This window comes from Rhinatrema bivittatum, chromosome 12 (assembly GCF_901001135.1).
Source record: "Rhinatrema bivittatum chromosome 12, aRhiBiv1.1, whole genome shotgun sequence".
In the NCBI taxonomy this organism is placed as follows: domain Eukaryota; kingdom Metazoa; phylum Chordata; class Amphibia; order Gymnophiona; family Rhinatrematidae; genus Rhinatrema; species Rhinatrema bivittatum.
The window spans coordinates 26,053,493-26,081,111 of NC_042626.1; the positions used below are offsets into that span (position 1 = coordinate 26,053,493).

Here is a 27,619-nt window from a genome sequence, read left to right on the forward strand (position 1 = left end):
GGAACAGACTAGGAGGGAACTTCCCTACCCCCCTACCTAAACGTCCTCCCCACCCCCTAAACCCTACCTATCCTTTTTTGTTTGTGTGTTTTAGAACTTGTTTCAGATCCTGAGCTGAAGTAAGTTGCGCACGCCGGCCGGCTGCCGGCACACAAGTCTTCAGTACAGTGTTCAATGGCGCTGTCCTGGCCTGCCCCCGCCCAGACCCCACCCCTTTGAAGAGGCACAGCACTTGTGTGCATTCCATTCTTTACGAGTGTGGCCGGGCCTCTTTGAAAATTTGCGCGGCACGCGCAAGGCTCAGCCATGTGTGTAAATCTCGGGGTTTACGCCCGCAAGCCTTTGAAAATCCGGCTGATATTGTTATTGCATTTGTCACCCAGGATCCTATACACCTTTCATTTTGCGGGCAATGAGAAACATCATGGCATCATAATCTGCCAACGTGGAGACGTCCTTCTCCAGGCTAGGAGCCACCTCAAGGTGCTCCACGCAGTACCCTGTCTCCTGTACAATTTGCTCCACCTGCTCCTTCTCCAGATACAGACAGGAGAACCTATGCTGGCCAACTGTGTAATATGTCTCCTGCAAAACCAGAAACAGCAAAAAGTGACCCCCTGGCTTCAGCAGTGTTGTGATGTTCTTCATGGCCTTGCCATAAACATCCAGGTCTTTGCAAGCAGCCTCTAGGCAGAGGCATGTGAGCAGGCAGTCAGCCTGAGGCAGGGCCAGTGGCTCCAGCGGGTTCTTCTTAGTGATGTCACACTTCAGAAACTGCTTCACCGTTTTCCTCAGCTTCTCTTCTTTCTTTGCCCACTGTTCACTAGAAAAGACAGAATTGAAGAGGCAAAGATTAGGCAACCTCTGGACTAGAAAGACAGAGGTTATGACAATGAGGCTACAGGGCAAGACTGGCTCATGGGATCATGGAAGAAGCAGGGGAGGGATGGGGGGGGGGGGGGGGGCTAGAAATAGAGAAAGGGGGAAAAGGGAGGGCTCACAGGAGAATAAAAGAGCCACATTCCCAACCCTCTGTCGCTTTCTGGTAATGCCAGTAACTAAAGAATCACAAGGATCTTTTTTGTTTTCCTGTGGATCACAAACAATCAAAGTTATCTAGAAAAAGGGCCACTGGGAAGTTCTTTTGTTGCATGTCAAGAGACCTTCATGGATGTCATAAGGCTCACCAATGCAAAAGATGTCAGCTTTTATGTTATTCTATCATCCCAAGGAGGGGATCATGATACCAAAAACTCATTTGCTATACATGTATCCCCACCCTGGTTTGCCAACCCTACACGGATGGGCCATAAAGAATTTGTTTCTCTTCAGGGCTGGAACCACTCACCGGCTCGCTCTTTCACATTCCCTCTTACTGCCAGGGCCGGATCCTTTGTAGGTGGGGGGGGGGGGGGGGGAGTACTTCCAGAGCCCAGTGTGACAAGGGCGACCTTTTTACTAGTGATGTGCAGAGGAACCACATACGTTGCATTCGGAATTCGTATTCGTTGGGGGGCAGATACGTTGCATTCATCAAAGGGGGGGGCGCCTGATCCGTTCATGCATTCATTCATATTTCTTTCCTGGCTAAAAAGTAATTAATTACAACCCCCCCACCCTCCTGACCCCCCCCCCCCCAAGACATAACAAAACTCCCTGGTGGTCCAGCGGGGGGTCCGGGAGCGACCTCCTGCACTCGGGCCGTCGGCTGCCAGTATTCAAAATGGCGCCGATAGCCTTTGCCCTTACTATGTCACAGGGGCTACCGGTGCCGTTGGTCAGCCCCTGTCACATGGTACGAGCACAAGATGGCACCAGCCGACGGTGTGAGTGCAGTAGATGGCTCTCGGACCCACCGCTGGACCACCAGGGAGTTTTGGTAAGTCTTGGGGGCCGGGGGGGGGGGGTGGTCAGGAGGGTGGGGGAAGTTGTTTAAATTTGCTCCTTTAGACGGCCGAATAATTCGGTGAAGATTCATTGTATTAGTGGGGAATCACAATACATTTTGCTTCCCCATGAATACAACAAATATGGCCCTATGCGTTGCGGATTATCAATACGTTGCAAACGAATGCACACCCCTACTTTTTACACATTTCTTTTTGTCCATTGCTTTCCCTTGGGGAAGGTAGTTGTTCTTAAAGTGGGTGCAGTTAATATTAAAGAAATACTCTGGTGATAGTGGGTTAGTGTCCAAAATTAAAGTCTTTGCTGTTCAAACAATGGTGATGAATGACACAATAACTCAAACTGCAGCATCACAGAATGCTTTTGTTTTCTTACAGTCTCTTCCCTCACTCTGTGCAAGACTCATATATCAGGGCCAGGGAAACATCCACCCTCCAGGGCATGGTTACTTGGAGCTCCCAGGTGGGAAGGATCTCTAGACTGGTCAGAAACCCTTTCTAATTTGATCAAAATGGTAAAAGTCTATGGCACAGAGAGTAAATCTTCTCTTTCTCTCCCCAGGGTAGTGAAAACACCTGATGTGTGTCCAAAGTGATTTTTGACTTCCCTTCCTCAAGGTTAGCTGATTTTCAATATCCCATTGTTCTTACAGTCTCTTTATTTCTTCTTTCTGGATCCCGGATGGGAGGGATCCCCTTGAAGCAAGCAGATAGGAAAATTGGTTCTTACCTGCTAATTTTCATTCGAGTAGTACCACGGATCAGTCCAGGACAGCTGGGGTTTGCCTCCCCTCCAGCAGATGGAGACAGAAAAAGACTTTGCAGACTCTGTCCTATACCCCTGAGGTGCCACCTATTGTCTGCCAGTATTATACTGGACCCAAGCAGAAATTAGAAAAACCATAACGGCAACCATAAAACCACTTCCCCCTGAAGAACAGAGGAAATGAAAACACCGGAAACCTTATTAATGAACGAACAACATGCCCAAAACCTTTCCCTGAAAAGAGGGGCATTCAATAAAACTTGCAGAAAAATTGATCAGCTACCCGCTGAGCGGACTCTCCATTTTCCCCCGGGTGGGCGTCTGGACTGATCCGTGGTACTACAGGAATGAAAATTAGCAGGGAAGAACCAATTTTACTTTCCCTGTATGTACCCAGATCAGTCCAGGACAGCTGGGATGTACCAAAGCTTTCCTAACCAGGAACCAGGACTGAGAGAGTCCCGCTCGGAGTACACTGGTTCCGAAAGAACCGGGCTCTGAGGCCTGGACATCCAGTCGATAATGTCTGGCAAAGGTATGATGTCCAACTGTCTTAACTTCCTAGACTTGGAAGTAGAAAGAGCTAGGCCCGCCAAGGATGGGAGCGCCACCGTCTGATTCAAATGAAAAGAGGACATTACTTTCAGAAGAAAGGAGGGAACCGTTCGTAAAGAAACTTCTTCGTTATAAATCCTTAAGAAGAGCTCCTGACAAGATAAGGCCTGTAGCTCTGAAAAGCGCCGATACGATAGCCACGAGGAAAATGACCTTCAATGTCAGATCTTTCAAGGTCGCCCGCGTCAGTGGCTCGAAAGGCGCATTAAAAAAGGGCACGGAGAACCAGGTTGAGCTTCCACGAAGGACAGGGGTTCCGAATTGGAGGACGAAGATGTTTAATGCCACGCAGAAAACAAAACACATCTGGATGAGACGCTAGAGCGAAGCCCTGTATCTTTCCCCGAAAACTACCAAGGGCTGCCATCTGAACTCCTAGGGAATTGAAGGCTAGACCTTTTACTAGACCTGCCTGCAGAAAGGTCAGAGCATCCGGAATAGTAGCTCTGGATGGCTTCACCACGTGGTTCAGGCACCAGTCCTTGAAAATACCCCAAACTCTGACGTAGGCTATGGAGGTAGAAGGTTTACGGGACTGCAAAAGCATAGTAATCATCTCCTCCGAGTAACCCTGATTTCTCAGTCTCTGCCTTTCAAAAGCCATGCCGCTAGAAAAAAAGCAATCTACCTCTGTGAAATAAACGGGACCTTGTCACAGCAGACTCGGGGACGGATGAAATCTCAGCAGGCCATCTACCGCCAGATTGAGAAGGTCCGCAAACCACGGGTGCCTCGGCCACTCTGGCACGACGAGTATCACTTTGCCCGAATGAGCCTCGATGCGGCACAGAATCTTGCCGATCAACGGCCATGGCAGAAAGACATACAACAGAATGTCCTTTGGCTAGGGAAGCACCAGAGCGTCTACACCTACCACTCCTGGCTCTCTTTGACGACTGAAAAAATTGAGGAGCTTTGGCATTGCGATACATCGCCAACAGGTCCATCGTGGGCCTGTACATCGGTTGCACAGGAGACCGAAAGCCTCGGAGAGTTCCCACTCTCCTGGATCCAACTGGTGGCAGCTAAGAAAATTGGCCTACACATTGTCCACTCCAGCAATGTGAGAGGCTGCTATCCTGTACAGGTGCGGTTTTGCCCAGCTGATTAAAAGTTGAGCCTCCATCTCCAATGGACAACTCCGAGTTCCACCCTGACGAATGATGTAAGCCACCGTCATCGCATTGTTGGAGAGAATCTGCATTGATCTCCCCTCTACTAAGGGAAGGAGGGCCTGTAGTGCCAACCGAACCGCTCTGGTCTCCAACCAATCGATCGACCAAGACGACTTTGATCTCATCCACTGACCTTGCACTGCTGCTCCTCAACAAACCGCTCCCCACTCGGAGAGGCTGGCATTGGTGGTTACCACTATCCAAGAGGGAATTTCCAAATCCACATCCCGTCGTAATCTGGACACAGCCACCAAAGAAGACTGGACCGTGCCTAATCCATCACGGCTGGGAGCCTGACGAGAGGAGAATCCAGAAGACCGTGAGGCCCAAAAACGAGAATTCCCCAGAATCTGGACCTCTGAGGAAAAGAGCCACTGCTCCTGGGCCTGTCCTCTGGCAGCTTATGGACCATATTCTCTCCCAGAGACTTAATCATGTCCTCCAACTGTTGACCGAAGAACAGCTTTCCCTTGAAAGGCAAGGAACTCAGCTGAGCTTTTGAGGAGACATCCGCCGACCAATTTCTGAGCCAAAGGAGCTTGCGGGCTGAAATGGCGGAGCCCACTGTTCTTCCCGACGTGTGCAGGAGATCATACAGTGCGTCCGCACTGTAAGCCACCGCCTCCAAATGACCAGCCTGAGCCGCGTCCACTTCCGAAAGGGATGCCATAGATTGTAAGTGCTGCACCCAATGCAGGCTCGCACGCAGAGCAAAACTGCTGCACATGGCCGCCCACACTCCTAGGGAGGAGGTCTCAAATATCTTTTTAAGCTGTACCTCCAACTTTCAGTCCTGCAAATCTTTTAGGGCCATCGCTGCCGTGACTGGGATGGTGGTCTTTGTAGTGACTGCAGAGACTGCTGCATCCACCTTGGCTACCCTGAGCAGCTCCAGCGCATCCTCTGGTAGCGGGTACAACTTATCCATAGCGCGGCTGACTTTCAAATCTAGATCCGGAGTGTCCCACTCCCGGAACAAGAGGTCAGTGACCGACATATGAAAGGGAAAAGAGCGAGCCGGACCTCTTAGACCTAACATCATGGGATCCACCGCTGCCATATGCGAATCCTCCTGCAGGACTTCAATTCCGAGTTCTTCCAGAATATTCGGGATAAGTGGACCCAATTCATCTCCCCAGAACAAGCGTACCACCTTGGGATCATCACTGTCCACCGCAGAAGCGCCTCCCTGCTTGGCCACCAGGGGCTGACCATCCTGGCCTGCGTCTACTCCCTGAAGGTCTTGCAGGGAAGGGTCTCCTCCATCAGATAGAGCCGACGAAGATGAATCATCCGGACCTGCTACAGATTAGAGAGGGTGCTTAGACTTAGTATGCCCCCCCACCGGCGGGGACTTGGGATGCTTATGGGATGAGGGAACCTCAGAGACATTGCTCCTCTTGCTTTTGGACGCTCTCCGTGCCTTGAACATTTTGTAAAAAAACTTCACCAAGTCCAAGGAGAACAACGAAGAAGACCCATCTGAGGCCCCCTCTGGATCACTATCCGAAGTATCAGCCCGATCCTCCTGCGACCTGCCCCCCCCCCCGGAGGGCCCCGGTCGTGGGGAGAGAGGTGGTGGGGAACTCCATGCCTCCATCGCGGCTCTGTCTGCATCCCTGAACATTTTCAAAATGGCTTCCGTCCCTGCACTAAGCAGGAACGGATCAGGTGGCTGCGGCTGAGCTGTAAGCCTCCCAGGCTCCAGGCACCCCTCAGTGGACCTCCCGAGACACAATCTGCACAGATGCCAGCTCTAGAGAGGTGGGTGCGTGCGCTGCCGCATGCGGAGCAGGCCACACCACGAGGCATAGCCTTGGACTAAATTTAGCTCTGATCAGCTGAGGTACATGCACCAAAAATAGTCCGGGCGACAGGGGCCTTCGCGCGAACCGAAACGCGGCAGTAAGGCAGGCAGAGAGGAGCTGGAGAGAACATTGGACCGGCCAACCAGAAAAAACTTTAACCTTTTTACTTATTTTCACAGTGCTCTGAAAGCTGTGCTGAGCTGTCTGCCACGGGTGAGTGAGCAGGGCTCCCCGGTATCACCCACTGGCCGTAGTAGTCCCCGAGTCTTCAACCCCCTGCTCTTTTGCCTCTGATACTAGGGGGGGATGGTCCCACCAGGGCCTGGGAGGCTCAAAGAAACTTGCTGCGCCTTCTGCTGCTGTTTTCCACAATCTTGAGTAAATTTTTTTTTTTTTTTTAAAGAGCCAGAAACCTTCTAAGGAGCATCTACTGGCCTGGCCGGCTGGAGCTGGTGAACCTGATCTGCATCCGGTCCCTCACCAGGGGCTTGTGGAGGAGACTCTCCTTCATCCACCCCATCCGTATCTGAACTGTCCACCTGACAGGAAAAGGACCAGAGAGGGCGTTTGGCCTTGGGGGCTTCTATGCCACTGTGTGACTTGGTACGCTTGTGGAGTGATGAAGCTCCTGTCCCAGCCCCCAGCGACAGTGGGATCTCACGGGGTACCTTAGGACCCTGGCTCTTTGTTGCTTTTCGTGCTTTGAAGGCTTTATGCAGCAATAAAACAAAATTGGAGGAGAACGAGGAAGAAGACTCATCCGAGTCCTAGATCTGTGCTGCCTGCAAGTCGCTTCCCCCCAGGGGCAGCAGGACGTGGCAAAAGAGGTGGCGGAGAGCTCCCCTCCCCCAGGGCAGCCTTCTCCTGCTCCCTGAAAGTTCGCCGTAAGGCTTCAGTACCTGCGCTGAGAAGAAAAGGGACCTGAGCCTGCCGCAGCAATTCTGCCCTCCCAGGGTCCCTGCGTGCTCCAGAGCTGCTGCGTTGCAATTTCGCTGGAATCGGCTTCCCCGAAGAGCCTTCCCCTCCGACAAGCACCTGGTACAAAGTCCAGCCTGCAGGCCGCACCATGCAGCATGATCCCCGAGCTAAATTAGGAACGGGGCTCGAAAAAAGAACCAGCTCGACCAAGAGAAACCCCCGGGAGCTTGTAGGAACTGAAAAGGATGGCGAAAACGACATCGGAAGGAAGGGGGGGGGAGCCGATGGACCTTCTCCGCCTCACAAACAGGCTGTGCAGATCCCGGCACGGGAAATCCGCATGAGCGCGCACTGCCACAGGCCGAGCAGGCCGCACCATGAAGCATATCCTCAGCCTCGATTTTGGCTCTCCCCGAAAAAAGAACCACGACGAACGGACGGATTTCCCTGTCAAAAACAGGGCCAGGAAAGTGGCGAAAATTAACAAAAACAGAGTGGACGCACAGTCGGAGAGCCCCAAACACCAAACACAATTATATATATATATGCATATATATATTTTTTTTTACCTGGCTGAAGACAGGCTGGCTGAAGGTGAGTGAGCTGGGACCCCCGGTATCAGCCCTCACTGCGGCAGTTTCTGGGTTCCCAAACCTCTGCGCTCCAGCCTCGAATACCAGGTGGGATGGTCCCACCAGGACCTGCCAAGTGCCAACCCCCTGGAAGGCTACTCGCAACTGTCCGATCACTGCTCTAACCAAACTTTTTTTTTTTTTTAATTTAAAGGGATCCTTAAACTAAGCTTCTTTGTAAAATCAAGCACTAAGAGACTAAAGTCAGACCAAATCCAATGCTAAAGTCAGCACCTCTATCAGACACTAAGTTTTGCACCTCCGCCATCTGCTGGAGACAGAAAAATACTGGCAGACACTAGGTGGCACCTCAGGGGTATAGGACAGAGTCCACAAAGTCTTTTTCTGTCTCCATCTGCTAGAGGGGAGGCAAAACCTAGCTGTCCTGGACTGATCCGGGTACGTACAGGGAACTCTTTGCTTCAGACAGGAAGGAAAGGGAGCCAAAACTTCCTCCTGGATCTTGAACTCAAAGTATTTTGAATTTAAACACTGGAGTTACTCCTTGCAACGAGTCACCACCCCTTCAGATGCAGGTTTTCCCTACCCTTGGGCATCCCAGACACAGAGCTCCCCTGCCCTGAGTCCAAGAAAGTCCCAGGTGTCCAGTGAGGCTCCTACCACTTAAAATCCTAAAACCCAAAAAATAGACCCAGAAGGAAAATCCTAATCAGCCAGTGACTGGACTGGAAAAGGAAAACCCCTCCCAACCCTGGTCAGGACCACCAAGCAGCACTTGCCTGGCTTCTCTGACTGGAAACTCCTCTCTACCTCCTAACTCTCAGGGACTGCCTGCCTGGCTCTCTGTAGGGAGCTGCTGTATAGACTCTCCAGGGGCATGGCCATTCCAGACCTCTCAAAGGGAGGGGCTGCACCAACCTGAACTCTCTCTGGCTGAAATAAGGACTCACCCAAGTCATAATGGTGATGTAATGTAACCATAGGGTCTGTCAAATAAGAACTCAAAGGGAGCCTAATATTTTAGTCATTAAGAGCTGCATATCCACAGGAATAGAAACTCAGGCACTTTTATTCACTTGAAAAAATAGAGGGTCATAAAGTTCACTGGAGCATTAATAAAGCCATTGAAATAAATTTTGCTCTTGCTACAACATCAGTGCAAATAATTATGGGTGTGATATTTGTTTTATAAAATCTGGCCTGGCTCTTCTTCGATTCAGGGATTGGTTAGAATTGCAATTGGTTCCCAAATCAGGATTAAAACAAGTCTGGCAACTTGAGAGAGTGCATTTTATGATTCCATGAACTGAGTGTCTGTGTTATACAGGTTGCTTTATGAGGTGGGAGGTGTGTAGCTGTAGAGGGGTGTGTGTGTGTGTGTGTATACATGTGTTCGAGTGTGTGGCTGGGGAGTGTGAGGTGAGTGTAGTGTCATTTACTAAACATCAATAACTCTCATGAGTGAGGTCGGAGAGGGAGTGTAGTGTGGAATGAATGAGGGAGTTAGGAAGGGGAATGAGTGGTGAGGGATTGTGAGTGAGAGTGGGAGAGGATAGGAGAGGTGAAAGTGAGGAGGTAAGCAGGGAGAGGGAGTGAGAAAGAGGACTGCACCAGGATGGAGAGGGGAATAAAGGAGAAGAGAGAGAGTTGCATGGTGAGGTGGGGTGAGGGTTGTACAATGTACATCAGGCAGGAAATGCACTCACCATATACTCCTGCCATTTATCGATCTCAAAAAAATTATTGGGAGGGAAGGAAGGGAAGTGGAGGCAGGAATATGTGATGCTAGCTGCAAATGTGAAGTGCTTCGTGCTTCAACAGCAGGGGTAAAAGAGGGAAAGGGAAATTGGATTCAAAGGGGGATTGGATAGAAACCAATGAGAGCCCTGATGTTTGCAATCTGGGAACTGATTAGCATGGGGGTGACCTGCTCGGTGCAGCTGGTGCTACCATAAGCTTGCTGGGCAGACTGGATGGACCATTTGATCCTTTTCTGCTGTCATTTCTATATTTCCACGTATGTTTGTTATATTTAATAAATACCTGCCTTGCTCATGCCACATCAGGAAATAAAAAAGATCTTGAGAAAACACTGGCGTGTGGTGCAAACACACCCTGTCTTTGGATAAGAACTTTACTGTAGCATTCACCAGAGGGATGAATTTAAGAGGCAAATTTAGACAGGATACATATTAAACATTTCTCTAATTGCAACACTACAAATGTGAGTGCTTGACAGATTTCTTATTTGTCTTTGTTTATTATTTATTGTTTGATTCATTTACAATGTATACAATTATTATATTATTTTTATGTTTAAGTGGCAATGTAGCAGTTATTTTTATTTAAATTCTTTCATTTAGCTCTGCCTTTACATTTCTGTTTTTCTTCCTTGGCCACTGCTCACATTTGTTGTTTTTTCCCTCTTGTGTGATTGACAATTCTCTCCTTTGTGTTTTTTCTTCCTCTTATTTTTTATTTAAAAATATTTCTATTCTGCCTATAATGAAAAAAACATGCTAGGCGGATTACAATATCAAACCTCTTTCTTCACCTAACATTAAATTAAAATATATTTGTTGTTTGGGCTCACTGGCAGAGGTCCTGAGTTTGATTTCCAGGACAAGACTCTGCTCCCTGGGCTGGCTGGGTCCTGGGATGCTGCAGAGGGAATGCTCACAGCCCTTGGGGGGAGTCATAGGCATTTCTCTTTGGCGACACCTACTGGCCACATTCTGGAGGGAGTCACAATATATGGGCTACAGTAAATGGTAATGATTGGACTACAGCAAAAACCTTGGGTAGTTGCACAACAAGGTGCATGGTGTTGGAACTGAACACAGTGGCCAGTTCGGATTCTGCTAAAACAGGAAGACATTGCTGAGCCAAAAAATAGACATAAAATATCTAAACTTGCATGGCAACTTCAAAGAGTGCATTTTATAACTCTATGACCTGCACGTGTGTGTCTTGCAGTTGCTCCTGGGTGGGAGGGTGGGTGACCGTGAGCATGGAGAGGATGCTGTGGAAGTGGCTGAGGTGTAGGTGCGTGTGAGGGGAGAGTATGTGTGCTGGTAGGAATTGGGGGCAATGGAGGGGAGTGTGTATGTGTTGGAGGGGTCATTATAAAATGTCTCATGCTCTCTTGCAACCATTCCATTCCACCCTTTAACTTCTCCTCCTCTTCTTCTTCCCCTACCTCACTCATCCACTGATTTGTTCTCCCACACAACCCATACCACTCAATCTCCTTCCCACTTACACTTGCCATCTCACCCCGCCCCCTCTCACCACCACCACCACATTCCTTGCTCGGTTCCTCTCTCCCGCCTGCTGCCAGCATGGTACACAGTACAGGTGGCAAGGGCCAAATACAGAGTAAGATCCACATGCACACAGCAACCGCACTCCTCCATATCATTGGTCAGTGGGGCCTGGGGATCCCTACCAGCCCTTTCCTTTATTCATTGCTGTTCCTCCATGTATTCTGCTGGCAGGGCTTGGGGATTTCCGCTAGCCCCGCTGGTGGCTCCTTGCAGGTCTTCATTTGATGGGGCTTGGGGATCCCTGCCAGCCACACTGCTCTGAACGCTGGGCTGATTTTCTGCCCCAGTTCTTACAGTTTCACTTTGTCTGCCGGGTGCTGCTTATTCCCCATTCGTGACAGACAGACAGACAAAACTGAAGCTATAAATACTTTTTAATTTTATAAAATGCGCTAAAAATTCATTTAAGAGACTGACACTCACACTATGCCTGCATGTCCTAGTGTGCATGTGTGTGTGTGTGTGTCTGCACATACAAATAAGATGAATAGTTTGCCCTTTAGCGCATAATAAAATCCAGTTTCACTAATCATTGTGGTTCTTTGCATAATAAAATGCTGCACATTAATCCCTCTGCTTCAGTCTCCTGCACAGGTAACTGTGCTCCCCTGACCTCTGAACAGGAAGTTAAACTGGCAATACTTCCCAAACCTGTCCTGGAGGTACAGTGTATGCAAATTTATCTCATGCATATTCATTGTTGATATCCTGAAAAACTGATTGACTGGAGGTCCTCCAGGACAGGTTTGGGAATCATTGCTGTAGGTTGTAAGCAACAGACTGATCTGTGCCTGCCTGGTAATCTGCAATGCTTGAATAGATTTATAATTCTGAATTATTTTCCTATGAAAAACATAAGTAAAAATCTTATTCTTTATATACTTTCTTCCAGGAAGTAACCTCCAGTCTACGTGGATATGAATCTGCTCATGTTTTCAGGATATTCCTAATTAATATGTATGAGATAGATTTGCATACAAGTGAAACAAATTATGAAAAACTATCTTACATATAATCATTAAAGATATTCTGGAAACCCAAATATATTAATGTCTATTAGGACGGAAAGTTACCTAACGCCTGCTTTCTTCTTTTAATGATCACCATATTTTTCTCTTTAGCAATTTTATTTTCTGTATCATTGTTAAATAAAATGCAATTTTTTTTTATTTACCAAAAAAAGAAAAATCTACAAAAAGGAAAATGATTCAAAATAAAAAATAATATATATATATATTTTTTTAATGAATAACCTTGGCCTTAGCTGAATACCCGTACCTGTCGCCTTCCAGCTCACACACATACTTCACCACCGGACTCCAGTCAAATGCCCCCGGCTCCATCTTCAGCCACCTTTCCAGCTCCTGCAGGTTCCGGTCTAAGTAATCTGTGGCGATGATTTCTCTGAAGCACTCACAGGCTGAGAGCAGGTGATAGATGGAGGGACCAGTGCCGATGTCTATCAGGGTGTCCCCTCTCACATCACCTGGAACAGTAAAATATTTTGATGAAAATTCAGCTTAATTTAGGGACCTAAACCTTATGTGGCCTAAATTTAGACCTGTAATTCTAATTCATTTGCCAAGATTTAGAAGCCTAAGGGGATCATTTTCAATAGCTTTCACACGCGAAAAGGGACTTTTTATGGTGTAGTTATTTGGTGCGAAAACCGGCAGCTAGCGCACCGCAGTGGTGCGATGGCTGCCGGCTTTCGCAGGCCCGCCCCCCGCCCCCCCCCAGTACTGTGCAATTCACTATTCTCTGCGAGAATAGTAAATCCAGGCCTAAGGGAGGGGCCTAAGCATGAAAAATTAGGAGATTAATTTTGGAAAGCCTATATCTGCTGGGAAAGCAGTGCTTTACGGGGAGACATGGCCTTTTTTTTTTTCTTTACAAAACTACCTGCCAGTTTGTTTGAACATTTTAGCAGGTGTAACTGGGTGAGGGTAATTTCACTGGGAAAACTTTCAAAATGAACTTATGTTCCTAAATTTATTTAGAAATGTAACTTACGGAGCTATCCTCTGCACAATGTTGCAAATTTACTCTCTCTAAGTCCATAACATTTTTCCCTCCCCTAAATTTGCCCCTTGTGCCACCCATTATTTTAGGCACCTAATTTTAGGGTCCTAGTGAAACTTGAATGTGGATGCTCAGCCCTAGTCAGTTTTCAAAGGGACCGGTTTGGGTGTGTGACCCAGGTCCCAAATGGACCCAGGTCTCTGCAGTTATTTTTCTGTCTGGTGTGTACTTAACCTCCATCACTCTATTCTATGGCAGTGTCTCTCAAGCCAGTTTAGGATTACCCCCTAGCCAGTCTAGTTTTCAAGGTATCTAAAATGAACGATCACGAGAAAGGTTTGCAAGTACTGTGCCCATGGAATGCAAATCTATCTCATACATATTCATTGTGGATATCCTGAAAACCAAACTGGCTGGGGGGACTCCAGGTCCGGCTGGAGAAACACTGTCCTGTTCTGTGGGTAGCTGGTTCTGCACTGCAGCTATGGGTAGGTGACTCTAACTTTAAGAGAGTGTGAAGAAGGAGAAAACCTCTACGGTTTGGGGTTTTATCCAGCAAGAGACACTCATACTCTTTTCACCTCTGAACCCAGACCAATCCATCAACACCAACCAATTTACCCTATGGTACCAGTTGTACTAAAGGATTTTTCCCATTTTGTGTCTATGGGGAAAATGCTTATTTTATTTAAAATCTTTTCTATACCATCGTTTAGTTTTGCACCATCACACGGTTTACAGAAAGGCACATATAGTAGTGTTCAGGTTGGGTAATACATTCTAACAAAGTGCCAAAAACGTTTTGGTTACATATTTAACAAATATAAGCTATATGATAATTGAATGGATCTTGTCCATTTATATGATTAATATCATAACCATACAAGTATAGTACTTTCTACTGTCTTTATCTAGTATTAGTAGTTAAGTATAAGTAAAATAATAAAAATACGCATCTAGGTGACTTTGTGCTGTGTGTTGATGTTCAGCTGCCTGTTGGTTCATTTTTCTTATTCTCCGTTCTCACTGTAAAATGCTTGTTTGAAAAGCCATGTTTTTAAACTTTTTTTGAAGAGTTTTAAATCTCTCTGTAATCTGACTTCCAGGGGCATTGTGTTCCATAATATTGGTCCAGCTAAGGATAGTGCTCGCTCTCTAACTTGGGTCAGTCTAGCTGTCCTGACTGAAGGGATGGTTAGGAGGGCTTTATCGGCTGATCTAAGATTTCTCTGGGGGACATGTAAACGCAGCGCTGTGTTCACCCAATCAGCTTTTTCTTCATTAATTAGTTTATGAATTGTGCAAAGTGTTTTGTATTGTACCCTTTGTTCTATTGGCAGCCAGTGTAGTTCGGCAAGTGTTTGGGTGATGTGATCTTTTACTTTTACCAGTAAGTATTCTGGTGGCAGAGTTTTGTAAAATTTTGGAGTGGTCTTATAGTTGAATAAGGTAATCCCAGAAATAGTGTGTTATAGTAGTCTGTGCTAGCAAATATTAGTGCCTGTAGAACTGTTCGAAAGTGTGTTTGGGTTAATAAGGGTTTTAGCTTCCTGAGGAGCATAAGTTTGGCATAGCCTTCTTTTACTTTTAGTGATGTGTTGCTTAAGGCTGAGTTCCGTGTCAATTATTACACCGAGGTTTCGAGCTTTCTCAGCTAGTTCCACTTTCTGACTATTTTTAAGTATGATTGGGGTTTGAATCAACTGAATGTTTTTTTGCTCTAGGTGTATGAATTCTGTTTTTTCGATGTTAATCACTAGCTCCATTTGGTTTAGTAGTTTAATTATATCTAGGTACATCATTGCTAGGTTTAATGTTTTTTTCAATTGTATCATCTACGAGTAAAAGTAGTTGAATGTCGTTAGCGTATATGTAATGTATGATACCCAGACCTGCTAGGAGGTGGCATAGAGGTAGCAGGTAAATGTTAAAAAGTGTCTCAGAGTGCTGATCTCTGGGGTACTCCTGTTTTCAGCTCAATTTTTTCCAATATTGCATTTTTTATCTGTACTTGAAAAAATCTATTGTTTAGATAGGATCTGAACCAGTCAATTGTTTTGTTTTGTAGTCCTATTTCTTCTGGCCTTTTGAGTAGTATAATATGGTTTACTGTGTCAAAGGCTGATGACAAGTCTAATAGTACCAGAATGTAATGTTTTTCGCTATCAAATCCTTGCAGAATATTGTCTGTTAGTGAGATTAGTAATGTTTCAGTGCTATAATGTTTTCTAAAGCCATGTTGCGATGATACAGTATGTTATTGTTATCTAGATGTTCAGCTAGTTGTTTTTGTACCATTTTTTCTATTAATTTAGCAAGTAGGGGTAGGTTTGAGACTGGTCTGCAGTTACTCATGATATTTGGGTCACTGTTTTTTTTTCTTTAAGATCGGTTTGATTATTGCCTCTTTAAGTACATCTGGCATTGATCCTTCGTTTAGGGATAGGTTTATGATTTTAGCTAGTGTGTGGAAAGCTATGTTAGCTATTTTTTTTTATGTCCATGGTAAGTAGGGTGTCTATTTTATGTGGGGCAGGATTTAGTTTTTTTAGCATGGATTCTACTTCAAGATTTGAGATCTCATCAAACCTAAACCATTGTCACATCTCTTTTGTGCATTTTAATATCCTGTTTTGTTGAGTTTGGGATCTTAGTTTTTAAGTTTGTAAATTTGTCTATAAAGTGTGCTATTTCATTACATCTATTCTCTGGTAGGTTTTGGGTAGCCTCTGTTTTATCGTTTGTCAGATTTTTAACTATGTTGAATAGTGCTCTAGGGTTGTTCGCAAATTTTTCAATTTTTGAGCTTAGAACATTATCTTCTATATTGTGTGTCAGCAGTCTGCAGCTCCCCCAGATCCTGTTTGAAACCTTAAAAACATAGGCCAGATACATGCTGTTGCAGACAGATGTACACATGTACATTTGTGCTTCTTACAGGTTAGTTTTTCTTTCTTATATTCTGCAAACATTCATAAATTAAGAGGAAATCAAGGATACACACGGAAGATCTTTTCACCAGGCATGGAAGGATACAGAGACAGCACTCACCTGAAGAGAAAGTTTGGTGTAGCTGTTTCAGTATGAACAAAAGCCAACTTGGCCCTTGAATGTCACATTGGTCAAAGTCAAAGTAAGTTTGAAGGTAATCTCTGCCATGGAAGTACTTTTGGTAATCCTTCGGGCCAGTGAAGTTTGACTCCATGTTGTGATCTGCAGCAGGAAGAGTCTAAGAGTTAGAAATGCCCTGCACCTTAGAGCATTAATTTCCATCATCAGCATGGCGTCATCAGTCGGGCCTACTGCATGCAGGGATCTGTAGTTCAGATTTCCCTCAGATCCAGGAGTTCATCAATGCATTAGGAGGGAAGGGGTTTTGACCCACACTATTGTTCCCACTAAAATACCTGCCTCAAGACAGCATGCTTGGCCTAACCCATTAGACTTGCGAACAATTAGAGGTGTGCTGGCATTAAAATGATACAAAACATCAGTGATATTTGTTATATTGTTTTGTGTCATTTCCCATCAAATACAAAACAGAAAACTAATTAAATATTGGTAATATCATTTTAGTGTGCACTAACATATTTCAGCATATACTAAAACATTTTAGTGCACGTGATTTGCAAAATTTAGTAAAAAATGCACGCCTTCTATAACAAGTACGCCTGTTGTAAACATATAGCACATGTTACACTGAAGCAAACAATGCTTAGGGACTGAAGGGCAAGGGGAAAATGTAAATAGACATAGGAATATAGGAAAACAAAATGATATAAATGACAGAAATCCGCAATGACACAAAACACATTTTCCTTCCATGCACGCCTCTACTGACTATGAAGGCTGGAGAGGGGTCTTCTCCAAGACTCACCCTTCACATTGCTTTAACATGAGCAGGATTCACCTCATTAATAATGGGAACCATGTTCCTTCCTTCCTTTCTCATCATCTAGGCATATGCTTTAATAAAACTTTCATTTCATTTAGTTCCCCCCCCCTTTTTATTTTTGTTCTGTGTCATTAGGTTTTTTGTTTTTTATTTTTAGCTTAGTGCACATTATTTTGATTTAGTTCATACAATGTCAATTTAGTGTGCATTATTTGAGTTAGTTCACACTATTTTGAGTTATAATAGCGCACACTAACTCAAATAGTGTGCACTAAATCAAAATACTGCACACTAAAAAAATCTAAAAAACAATATTTTTTGAATTTTTTTTATTGTTTTGGTTTAGAAACAATTTGAAACGAAATAGGCACCTTCTCATATCTTCTCCAGACCCACACACCTGGAAGAGGAAAGATCTCTCAGCTCTCTATATACACGAGAAGCCTCATGACCAAATAAACAAAATGTTGTGCACAACATGAGGAGATCTGGGGATTCAATCAAATTGGTCACCGAAATCTCCCTATGACGTAGAATGTGGGTCATCTCTAGCCAAGGGAAAAATTGAGAGGAGGGCAAATTGTACTTACTCGCTAAAATAGAGAAGGAGGCTATTCCATTCTCATCTAATAGATGCCCAAGTGTCCAAATCCCACAAATCTGCCAAATGGGCCAATTTATCATTAAATTATCAATTAAAGAGAAGCAGTGCCTCGTGTTCCATTTCTTTTTTACCAAGCAGACAAGAGCATGCAAGGCCTTATGAGTGGCCAAAATTGGGGGAATTCTCTGCATAAAAGGTGGACGTGTCATGCCTGGAAGTAAGCACAATGAGAAGGGCAAACTAAACTCCCATTCCAAAAGCAACCAGTTACGTAAAATAGTGATCTCATCTACTGGACCCACCCGTTTAATGCCATATTGAATCCAAAAGGCCTTATGTTAATGTGGCCGGACTGCCTGATTTGGGTCCCTGCACGCCTGACCTTATCTGGCGCAGGGATGTATAGTGTAAATTAAAAAAAAACAAAAAAAAACTGGACTGGACTGGTGACAAATGTTTCAGTTTAAATCCAGCCTGAGACTTGTGCTGTTGCAGAAACCAGCCGGTATCTGATTACACCAGGCACAGGAAGTTCAGTTACTATCATGAGCCAATGGGGAGCCAGCTCATTACCCAGAGAGAGGATGAGAACTTCAGACCAAACAGAAAAGCGAAAAGAAAAAAAAAATACAAAGCCTATGGCACGAGGGATCAGTGCTGTGTTTTTTGGGTAATGAACCAAGCTACCGAGCTGAGCTAAGGGAACCAGAGAAAGGAGAGAAGAGATACCAGCATTGGAGAGCAGTTGGAGAGAGAGATCAGTGAGCTGTTACTTGGGAGAGGACCCCGCCCCCTCCCACTTCAGCCACAGCTACCAAGAGACGGAATGCACAGCAAAAGGAGAGTCCAGGAGCTTCAACTACAGGAGCCGGGGAGTTTACGCCCCTGCAGGATCCATTTCAGTTAAGTAGCCTTAAATTGTTCAGCAGCAGTGCAACAGGTTATGCTTTCGTTCTTTGTCCCAGCCTTGCAATATTGGCATCAGACTATTGCATCAGTGAGCTGCCAGATAAACACTGCTTTTAGCTAGTAACTGAGTAGAGACCTGCCCTGAATTTTCAACTCCCTGCATCAAGGCAGGGAACCAGCGTGTTCCCCCTTCTTTGGAGCCTCTATAAGACTGGAGCTTTCCCAGAGAGTGCCACTACGTTTCAACTTATACAGCCTTCATTGATTATGCTTTAAGGGAGTATACTCTTCTTGGACTGGGGACTATGAGAGGAACAGTAGAACACATTCTGATACACTGGTGTGAAATTTACCCTTGGGGCAGATTTTAAAAGGGTTACGCGCATAAGTTACACGCGTAACCCTTAAACTCCCCTGCACGCGCCAAGCCTATTTTGCATAGGCTTGGCGGCATGTGCAAGCCCCGGGACATGCGTAAGTCCCGGGGCTCTGCTAGGGGCGGACCAGCCCCCAGGTTGGCTGATGGCGCACCAGCGGGCCACCGGCACACGCGAGTTACGCCTGCCTCCAGCAGGCGTAACTTTAGCGATAAAGGTAGGGGGGGTGGGTTAGGTAGGGGAATGGAGGGGAAGGTGGGGGAGGCGGAGGGAATGGGCAGCGCACACAGGGCTCGGCGCGCGCAAGGTGCACAAATGTGCACCCCCTTGCGCACGCCGACCCCGGATTTTAAAAGATACGCGTGGCTACGCGCTTATCTATTGAAATCTGGCATACTTTTGTTTGCGCCTGGTGCGCAAGCTTTTTTTTAAAAATGTACCCCTTAGAGTTTTGGGTAAACATAAAGGGGCAGATTTTCAAAGGGGTACGCGCTTAAGATACGTGCGTACCCCCAGAAAACCTACCCCAAGTTCCCCCTGCGCGTGCCGAGCCGATGTTTAATAGGCTCGGCGGCACGCGCAAGCCCCGAGGCTTTCCTGGGGGGCGTGTCAGGGCATGTCAGGGGGCGTGTTGCGGTGGCGTGTAATTCGGGGGCGGGAGCATGGGCGTGGTTCCGGCCCGGGGGCGTTTCGTGGGTGTGGCCGAGGCCTCCGCAACAGCTCCCGGGCCGGGGAATCGTGCACTGGCCAGCCACTGGCAGGTGTAACTTCTAAAACAAAAGTAGGGGGGGTTAGATAAGGGAAGGGAGGGGAAGGTGCGAGGGGGGGGGTGGAAGGAAAGTTCCCTTCGAGGCCGCTCCGATTTCAGAGCAGCCTCGGAGGGAACGGAGGCAGGCTGTGTGGCTCGGCGCGCGCAAGGCTGCCAATTTTGGGCAGCCTTGCACGCGCCGACCCCGGATTGTAAAGGAAATGCGCAGCTACGCACGTATCTATTAAAATCCGGCGTACTTTTGTTTACGCCTGGTGCGCGAACAAAAGTACGCGCGGGAGTACTTGTATAAAATCTACCCCAAATTTTTTCCAGAGTGCATTCTAAGCAGGCAAATCAACAGACTGCTCTAGAAAATTCAAGTTGATCTTTTCATGGTTGACTTTGCAGGTTGCTTGATTTAATAGCAAGTAATATTGGGCTATTTCATGACCTGCTTATTGTCTTGTGCTACTAATAATGATTTTCCCTCCTTTTGCTTTGTCATTTCTGTATGCTTCGTTCTACTTACCTGTTAATAGTAAAAGAATTGAATGTTCACGGTAGAGTGGTGATTTTCTGCACTGTACCCTGTTCCCTAGGATGAGGAGGGAACCCCAGGGACCCACAAAAGAGAGGGTCGGGGCATTTGGATTATCTATCCCAGAGGCGCTAATGTAACCCGCAACCCCCCCACTCTCACAATCATACCCAGTCCACGGGGGCAGGTGGGGGTTATTCTTCTTTGCATCCCCTCTCCCTTGGCAGCATAATACTTGAGGGGGCGCTACATTAACAATGAGAATCAGGGAATCCAACTCCACCACTTTCCTTAGTCAATTTCAATTTCCACATCGCAATTCGAGGAGATTTTCTGGCCCACAGAAAGACAGATAACTTCTTATCTAAGGAGCTGTAAAAGGTCTGGGGAAGAACTTCGGGTGCCATACTCAATATGTAGCCAATCTGTGGAGCAAGGACCATCTTGATGGATTCTAGTCTCCCCCCCCCCCCCCCCCCCCCAAGAAAGACGAAGAGGGGACCAACTGCTGACAGTGTCCTCAACAAGACATGACAGTTGAGACTGAATGTCAGCCATCATGCGGTCAGTGTGGGGGGAAAAAAGCGCATTCCAATAAACCCATCTGGGGACCACTTATTTATTTAAACTCTTTTCTATACCGTCGTTAAGCTAGAAGCCATCACAACGGTTAACAATAAGGCACTTAAAAATGTAGCTTTATTTTAACATCTAGACAGGTGCCTGTAAGGTACGGTACAAAGTTTCATAATAGCTATAAGATGCTAGGTGAGGTTGTGTGTTTAGGTTTATCAGGTTGGTTCAAAATTATTAATAATCTACATGTTATCTGTTACTGCTTAAAAGTAAAAAACACTCATAATGAGTAGGTGTGTTGTGTCAAAGCACAGACTCATCCCTTTCTGCAATTCTTTGGATTCTATTCTCCCTGCTCTTTGTGGTATGCTTGTTTAAATAGCCATGTTTTTAGGCTCTTTTTGAATAGTTTGATGTCTTTTTGCAGTCTGATTTCTGATGGCATGGTGTTCCATAATGTAGGCCCTGCTAATGATAGGGTTCTATCCCTTACTTGAGTTAGTCTTGCAGTTTTAACGGAGGGAATAGTTAATAATGCCTTGTTTGCGGATCTCAGGTTCCTGTTGGGGACGTGTACTTTCAGAGCAGTGTTTAGCCATTCTGTCTTTTCGACATGGATTAATTTATGTATGGTACATAGTGATTTGTATACGTGAATCATGGAAATACTGACGGTGTGCTATAAATGTTCAAAAACACTAATTCTGTTTTGTCCTAGTTTACCTTATATCCGGACAAATCAGAAAAGTTAGAAAACAACATTAAGGGGCGGATTTTCAGAGCCCTGCTCGCCTAAATCCGCCCAAATCCAGGCGGATTTAGGCGAGCAGGGCCCTGCGCGCCGGTAAGCCTATTTTACATAGGCCTACCGGCGCGCGCAGAGCCCCGGGACTCGCGTAAGTCCCGGGGTTCTCTGAGGGGGGCGTGTCGGGGGCGGGCCCGTTCATCGCAGCGTTTAGGGGGCGTGTCGGCAGCGTTTTGGGGGCGGGTATGGGGGCGTGGCTACGGCCCGGGGCGGTCCAGGGGCGTGGCCGCGCCCTCCGTACCCGCCTCCAGGTCGCGTCCCGGCGCGCAAGAGGCCCGCTGGCGCGCGGGGATTTACGCCTCCCTCTGGGAGGCGTAAATCCCCCGACAAAGGTAAGGGGGGGGCTTAGACAGGGCCGGGTGGGTGGGTTAGGAAGGGGAAGGGAGGGGAAGGTGAGGGGAGGGCAAAAGGAAGTTCCCTCCGAGGCCGCTCCGATTTCGGAGCGGCCTCGGAGGGAACGGGGGTAGGCTGCGCAGCTCAGCGCGTGCCAGCTATACAAAATCAATAGCCTTGCGCGCGCCGATCCAGGTATTTAGCAGATACGCGCGGCTCCGCGCGTATCTACTAAAATCCAGCTTACTTTTGCTTGCACCTGATGCGCCAGCAAAAGTAGGCCAATTCGCGCTATTTGAAAATCTACCCCTTAGAGATTAGGAAGGGAGTCATCCGGGGAAGATAGAAACACTAAAAGATCAACTACATAAGCAATTACCTTGCAGGAACTCTGACCATAGGTGAATATCTATATTTTGATGCAATGGGGTTCCAAAGACAGGATAAAAAGAAGAGGAGAAAGGTGTTGTGTACGTTGGTTCCCGATGCCCTCTCTCCGCCCTACTTACCTCTTTGGCACCTCCCTCTTCGCCCGTGGGAAGATTGGCTGCCGTGGCGTCCTTCGGCTGAAGTCCTCCGGTGTCCCCGGACCGGCTAGACGCTGCAACTCGCCATGTTTCCTGGAGGCCTAGGGAGGCGTGCATGGCGCGGCCCCGACTGAAGTACCGTCGATAGCGCGAACCTCAGGGGCATCCCCCTGAGATGACGGATATATAAGGTCTTAGAATTTGCTAACACATCGCGTTAACAAGGAATGGAATGGACTCGCTTTGGATTCCAAGCTACTCTGCCTCCTCGGACTTACCAGGGGTACCCGCTCCTTGGGGGGCCTCGCTCTCTCCTTTGTTTTTCAGGTGACGGTCTGGAACTGGTACTCACTCCTCGAGGGCCCTTGTTTCCAGACTTGCTCTGTATTCTCTTCTGCCTGGAAGTCATCACTGCCAACTACATCTGTGAGTTACCATCGCTCTCTCAGAGCTGTCCCTGGAACCAGGTACTCGCTCCTCGAGGGCCTATAAATTCCAGCTCCTGGGCTTCTATGAGACATTGTGTGAGTGTTACCATCAGGTTCGGTACATGAACTCTGCATACCCTGCCTACTCACTATATTTCAGTTTCTCTACAGCTCAGCCTCCAGGGATCGCCTTTCCAGTATCTGAGGGACTACAGCCCAGGCGTGCATTCCAGCTCACTACTGCCACCTCTGGTGGTGTCTAATAAAAGAACTAGTGTGTGTCTGTCTCCTATCTCTGAGCCTGACCGGTGGTCCCTCTCAGGATCTTCCTCCGGGGGCGTGGTCATCTGCCACTGGTCCAAGGATCCACCCACAACTCTCCTAAATAACAGATTGCTAACTACTATCTGATTGATACTCCCAACAGATAGCAGCTCCTAACAAAAGGGCATGTGCCCCATCTTAATCCAAAATTCTCTGAGAGGGTGCTATTTGCCATCAGTCTTGAAGTAAGGTTACTGTAAAGGACTTTAATATACCTTATGAAGTCAGAGCCAAAACCAAGTCAATCCTACATTCTGAACATATATACCCATTCTACACGACTGAAAGTTTTTTCAGCATCTAACGACATAGCAAGTACGGGCATATTTTGAGTCTCAGCAATAGTAATAATATTATGAAAGAGACGTGCATTTTGTAATATGTTCCTTCCATTACAAAACTAGTTTGGTCAGGGTGAATCCGATCCCCAAGGACTGAATTCAGGCGGGAAACTAGAGTAAATTTTACAGTCCATATTTAGAAGTGAAATAGCATCAAATAATTAAAACTAATAAGGATTTTAAAAATCTCCCCCACTCCATATCTGTCATCCTAAGATTGTTGTGGACTGGGGCCCCTCATGCGCACACACACACTATGCTCCCTCTCTCTCATACATACACATATATGTTTGGTGAGAAACAGAGGGAACAAGTGTGTGAGTGAGACACACACATGCACACACTTTCTTTGTATCTCTCTCACACACACTTCTTTTGTATCGTTCTCACACACAGACATGCTTCCTCCATCTCTCTCACACACATACATGCTTCCTATGTGTCTCTCTCATACACTAACACACACGATTCCTCTCTCTCTCTCTCTCACACACGCACACATTCAGACAAAAACTGAACTAGAAACCACAAGCCAGATTCTGTATGCAGTGCAACAATGGGAAAATCACTATTCCTCAAAACAATACTATCAAGAAATATAAATCAATCAGAATAGTAAAACCATACTAAAAAATATACATTTCAAAACAGCTGACAAAAGGAATAATATTCAATAATTAGAAGCTCCTGTACAAAAGATTTAAAATTTCCTAAACATTGATAAAATATTTCAAAACAGCAGACATCAAATAACATCCAGTAACTAAAACTAATAAGAATTTAAAAAATCCCCCACTCTCCATACCTGTCACCTGAGATTGTCGTGAAGTGGGATACATACACACACAAAGACACAAACAAAATGTTCCCTCTGTCTCTTACACGCATACACGTTTGGTGAGAGACAGGGAGCTTGAATGTGTGTGTGTGTGTGTGAAAGAAAGACACACATGTTTCTTCCATCTCTCTCTCACTCACACATACACACACACACACACACACACTTCCTCTGTATCTCTCACACACGATTCCTGTCTTACCCATACACACACATGCTTCCTCTCTCTCACCCTCATCCCCACCCCTGTACACAAATACCCTCTCATACACATACACAGGCACCCTCTCATATATACACTCACTCTTCTATACACTAACCGTCTCATACCCACATATACGCACATAAACACACACACTAACCCTCATACACAATCACACACACCCCTATAGACACATACACACATACAGACCCTCATACACACAAACACACACACACACACACACACACACACACACACCCCTCTCATACACACTAGCACTTACTCCTACAGGACCAGTCTCTCACTTCTTCGGCTGCTGGTTGCACAGCAGGGCCTCTTCTGCCGTTGGCTCGCTCTGGGAGAAGCTGCCTCCGGGAGACACAAGTAGCATCACTGGGCCTCTTCTTCTTCTGCTGCCCTCTTCCACAGGACTTTGCTTTTGCTGGCGGGGAGTGGAAACCCCACCAGCAGATCACAGCTCCATGCCACCACAGGAACTTCCTGCTGGCAGCAATGGCACCCCTCCCCCTGTTGTCACCTGGGGCGGACTGCCCCTGTCACCCCCTCCCCTTAGTTTGTCTCTGCAGTTAATGCAAAAGTATTCTTCCTGTGCATTGGGTCACCAAGAGAGCTTTATCCTCTGGAGGAGAGATACAAGACTGCCAGAATCCTCTCTAACACATGATCTAGCCTTACACAGCAGACACCCCAATCCACTGTGAAGGAGGTACCAAGGCTTTCACTGGGAAATCTAAATAAATTTGGTTTAAAAGCGTCCAAAAACAAGCTTAAAGGCAGGTAGATGAGTCAACTGCAGGCTGACCCCTTAAATGGGAGCTTCCTAACTCTTTTCCCTTAAATTAGCAGGATTAATTAGAAGACAGGAGACAGAGAGCTCCTACTCCATCAAAATCTAAAATAAATCCATGAGGATAGCAGGTGCTTTGGGATGATAAACAACCAGGACACACCATGTGAATGTTGGGGGAGCAAAACCCAAACCTTTTTCACTTATTTATTCACCAAACCTTCCCAGTCAATTCACTCCTTTAGTAAAGGGGAACCAGAGGTCCTTTACATGAATCTCTTGCAACACCGGTTTAGGCTAACCAATACCCTGTGCAACTCCTGTCCAGCATTCTCCTCTCTCTCATCCCCCACCACCCTCTGTCCCACTTTCACCTCTCTCTCAGACTCCATCACCTTCCCGACAGCTCATGACCTCTTGTGTGTTATTGTGAAATATCATCTCACCACCTCAACAAAGAAAAGGTTATTAGAAAGAGATAATATCAGAATAATTCTCAGCTTTTTTCAGTCAAGATAATTGGTTGGACCACAGAGGCTTAAGGTATCCTAAAAAGGATCTGACTAATTGACAGAGGTATCTGCTTCCTCTTGAAAAATAATTTCTCAGAAAAAAAAGAGTAAATAAAAGCATTTTAGATCCACAGCACTGACCTCTCCTCTCCTCCCTAATCTGGATAATTACCTTCCCCTTAATGCCCCTTTCTCTTTGACATCTTTGCCACTGCCTTTGAGTGTACCGACCAGGCCAGAATCCAAAAGAGGATTCAGCCAGATCAAAGTCACAAGCAGGCAAATAATGAGCTTGGATCAGAATCTGACAGGTCTCAATTGCATCCCTCTCAGCTCTAATTGGTGGTTGAATATGAACTGCTATCCGCTCTCATGTAAGCTAAACATAAGCTTCTGTTACACTTTCTTTGATTCTAGTCTCATTTTCTCTAGTTTCGATGGATGACACCCTTGTTTAGCCTACCTTATGGCATTCAGCTGTCTCCCTGTTTATGGACCGCAATGACCAGCGCTGCTGATCTGGTTCTGTAATCCTTCTACCCCAGGGGCCAATTTAAAGGTCTGAAAGGCTATAGCCTGCTTGGCTGAGATCCTTTCTCAGAAATCCCCCATGCCAAGGCAAAGTGGAAAACTGGCCAACTATGTTGCAGCTGTTACTCAAATTGCTGCTCAGACTGTCCATCTGGCTTTAACAGTGATTTTCCTGATTGCCTTACAGTAGGCTCCCTGGTCTTCATAAGTACTTTACAGGAACAGTGAGGTCAGCAGACAGTCAGCCTGGGGTAACACTGTCAGCTCCAGTGGGTTATTTTTGAAAGCATCGTACTTCAGAACTTGCTTCCTCAGCTTCTTTTTCCTTGTCAGACAGCTTTGCTTGAGAACATATATCCAAAAAATCCAATCAACTGACAATTCAGGAACAATCAGTTTGGGATGTTGTAGAAAGTGTCAGTGTTGCATAGGATGTGGACCCTTGGGCCGAGGTGGGGTTGACGCTACCCGTAGGGGAGGCCTTACGGGCCCCCACCATCGGTAGGCGGAGCTGGTTGAAGCTTGAATGGCCAAGTCCAGAGTGGAGACTGCAGAGGGGTCGTAGAACAGGCTGAAGTCAGTCAGGCGGCAAGCAAGAAGTAATGGCAAGGCTAAGGTCAGGTCCAGGAGATGATCAGTAGCATGATCGGGCAAAGCAGAGGTCAGGTCCAGGAGACGATGGTAGCATGATCGGGCAAAGCAGACGTCAGCTCCTGGAGACGATCAATGACGTGGTGAGGCAAAGCAGAGGTCGGATCCAGGAGAGGTAGTTTTGGCAGTGGTGCAAACTCACTTTCATCCCTCATGCCCCACAAGCACACAGATATGAATTTTTCCTAGTCCTCTCCCTCCATCCCTGCCTTGATCACGGATGCCCAGTACACTCCCTCCCTTTTCCCTGCTTGATCCCCAGTTCGACACTCCCTTCCTCTACTCTCCTTGCTTGATTCCCCAGTTTTCTGCCTCTCTCCTCCCAGACCCCTCACCCACTGGTGTTTCAACAAGAGCTTTAATCCAGCTCACCTTTCTCCATGGCCATCATATGCTGCTGCTCCCATGGGTCCCATCCTCTACCAGAAAAGACCTCGATGTAGCACCTTCTCCATCATCATTGGTGAGTGCCAGTCAGGCTCCTGCCATCTCTTCCTCCTCACTGACTCTTCCTTATGCTGCTGCTTCTGCACTCGTGG

General features: G+C 46.6%; 1 protein-coding gene across 3 annotated transcripts; it reads right to left on the reverse strand.

Annotated features, from left to right (window-relative positions):
- Positions 1-216: 216 nt before the first annotated feature.
- Positions 217-26,522, reverse strand: LOC115073999 (indolethylamine N-methyltransferase-like). 3 transcript variants are annotated; one of them, XM_029573037.1, is made up of 4 exons: positions 26,362-26,522; positions 16,182-16,343; positions 12,387-12,594; positions 217-823 (listed from the first exon to the last, which is right to left on the reverse strand). In XM_029573037.1, exons 2-4 carry the CDS (start codon positions 16,333-16,335, stop codon positions 388-390), a joined length of 798 nt encoding a protein of 265 aa, XP_029428897.1. In that variant the 5' UTR covers positions 16,336-16,343; positions 26,362-26,522; the 3' UTR covers positions 217-387. The 3 variants fall into 3 exon arrangements, with proteins under 3 accessions (XP_029428897.1, XP_029428898.1, XP_029428896.1); XM_029573038.1 differs by lacking the exon at positions 26,362-26,522 and adding an exon at positions 24,884-25,086; XM_029573036.1 differs by lacking the exon at positions 26,362-26,522 and adding an exon at positions 24,862-25,086.
- Between the last annotated feature and the right edge of the window lie 1,097 nt (positions 26,523-27,619).

Bases quoted from the DNA above. Each gene is read 5' to 3' on its own strand.
- LOC115073999 (XM_029573037.1), bottom strand. From the start codon at position 16,335: ATGGAGTCAAACTTCACTGGCCCGAAGGATTACCAAAAGTACTTCCAT. The intron at 12,595-16,181 runs GTGAGTGCTGTC...TTACTGTTCCAG, and splicing joins ACACCAAACTTTCTCTTCAG to GTGATGTGAGAGGGGACACC. The intron at 824-12,386 runs GTACGGGTATTC...TGTCTTTTCTAG, and splicing joins TGTGAGCTGGAAGGCGACAG to TGAACAGTGGGCAAAGAAAG.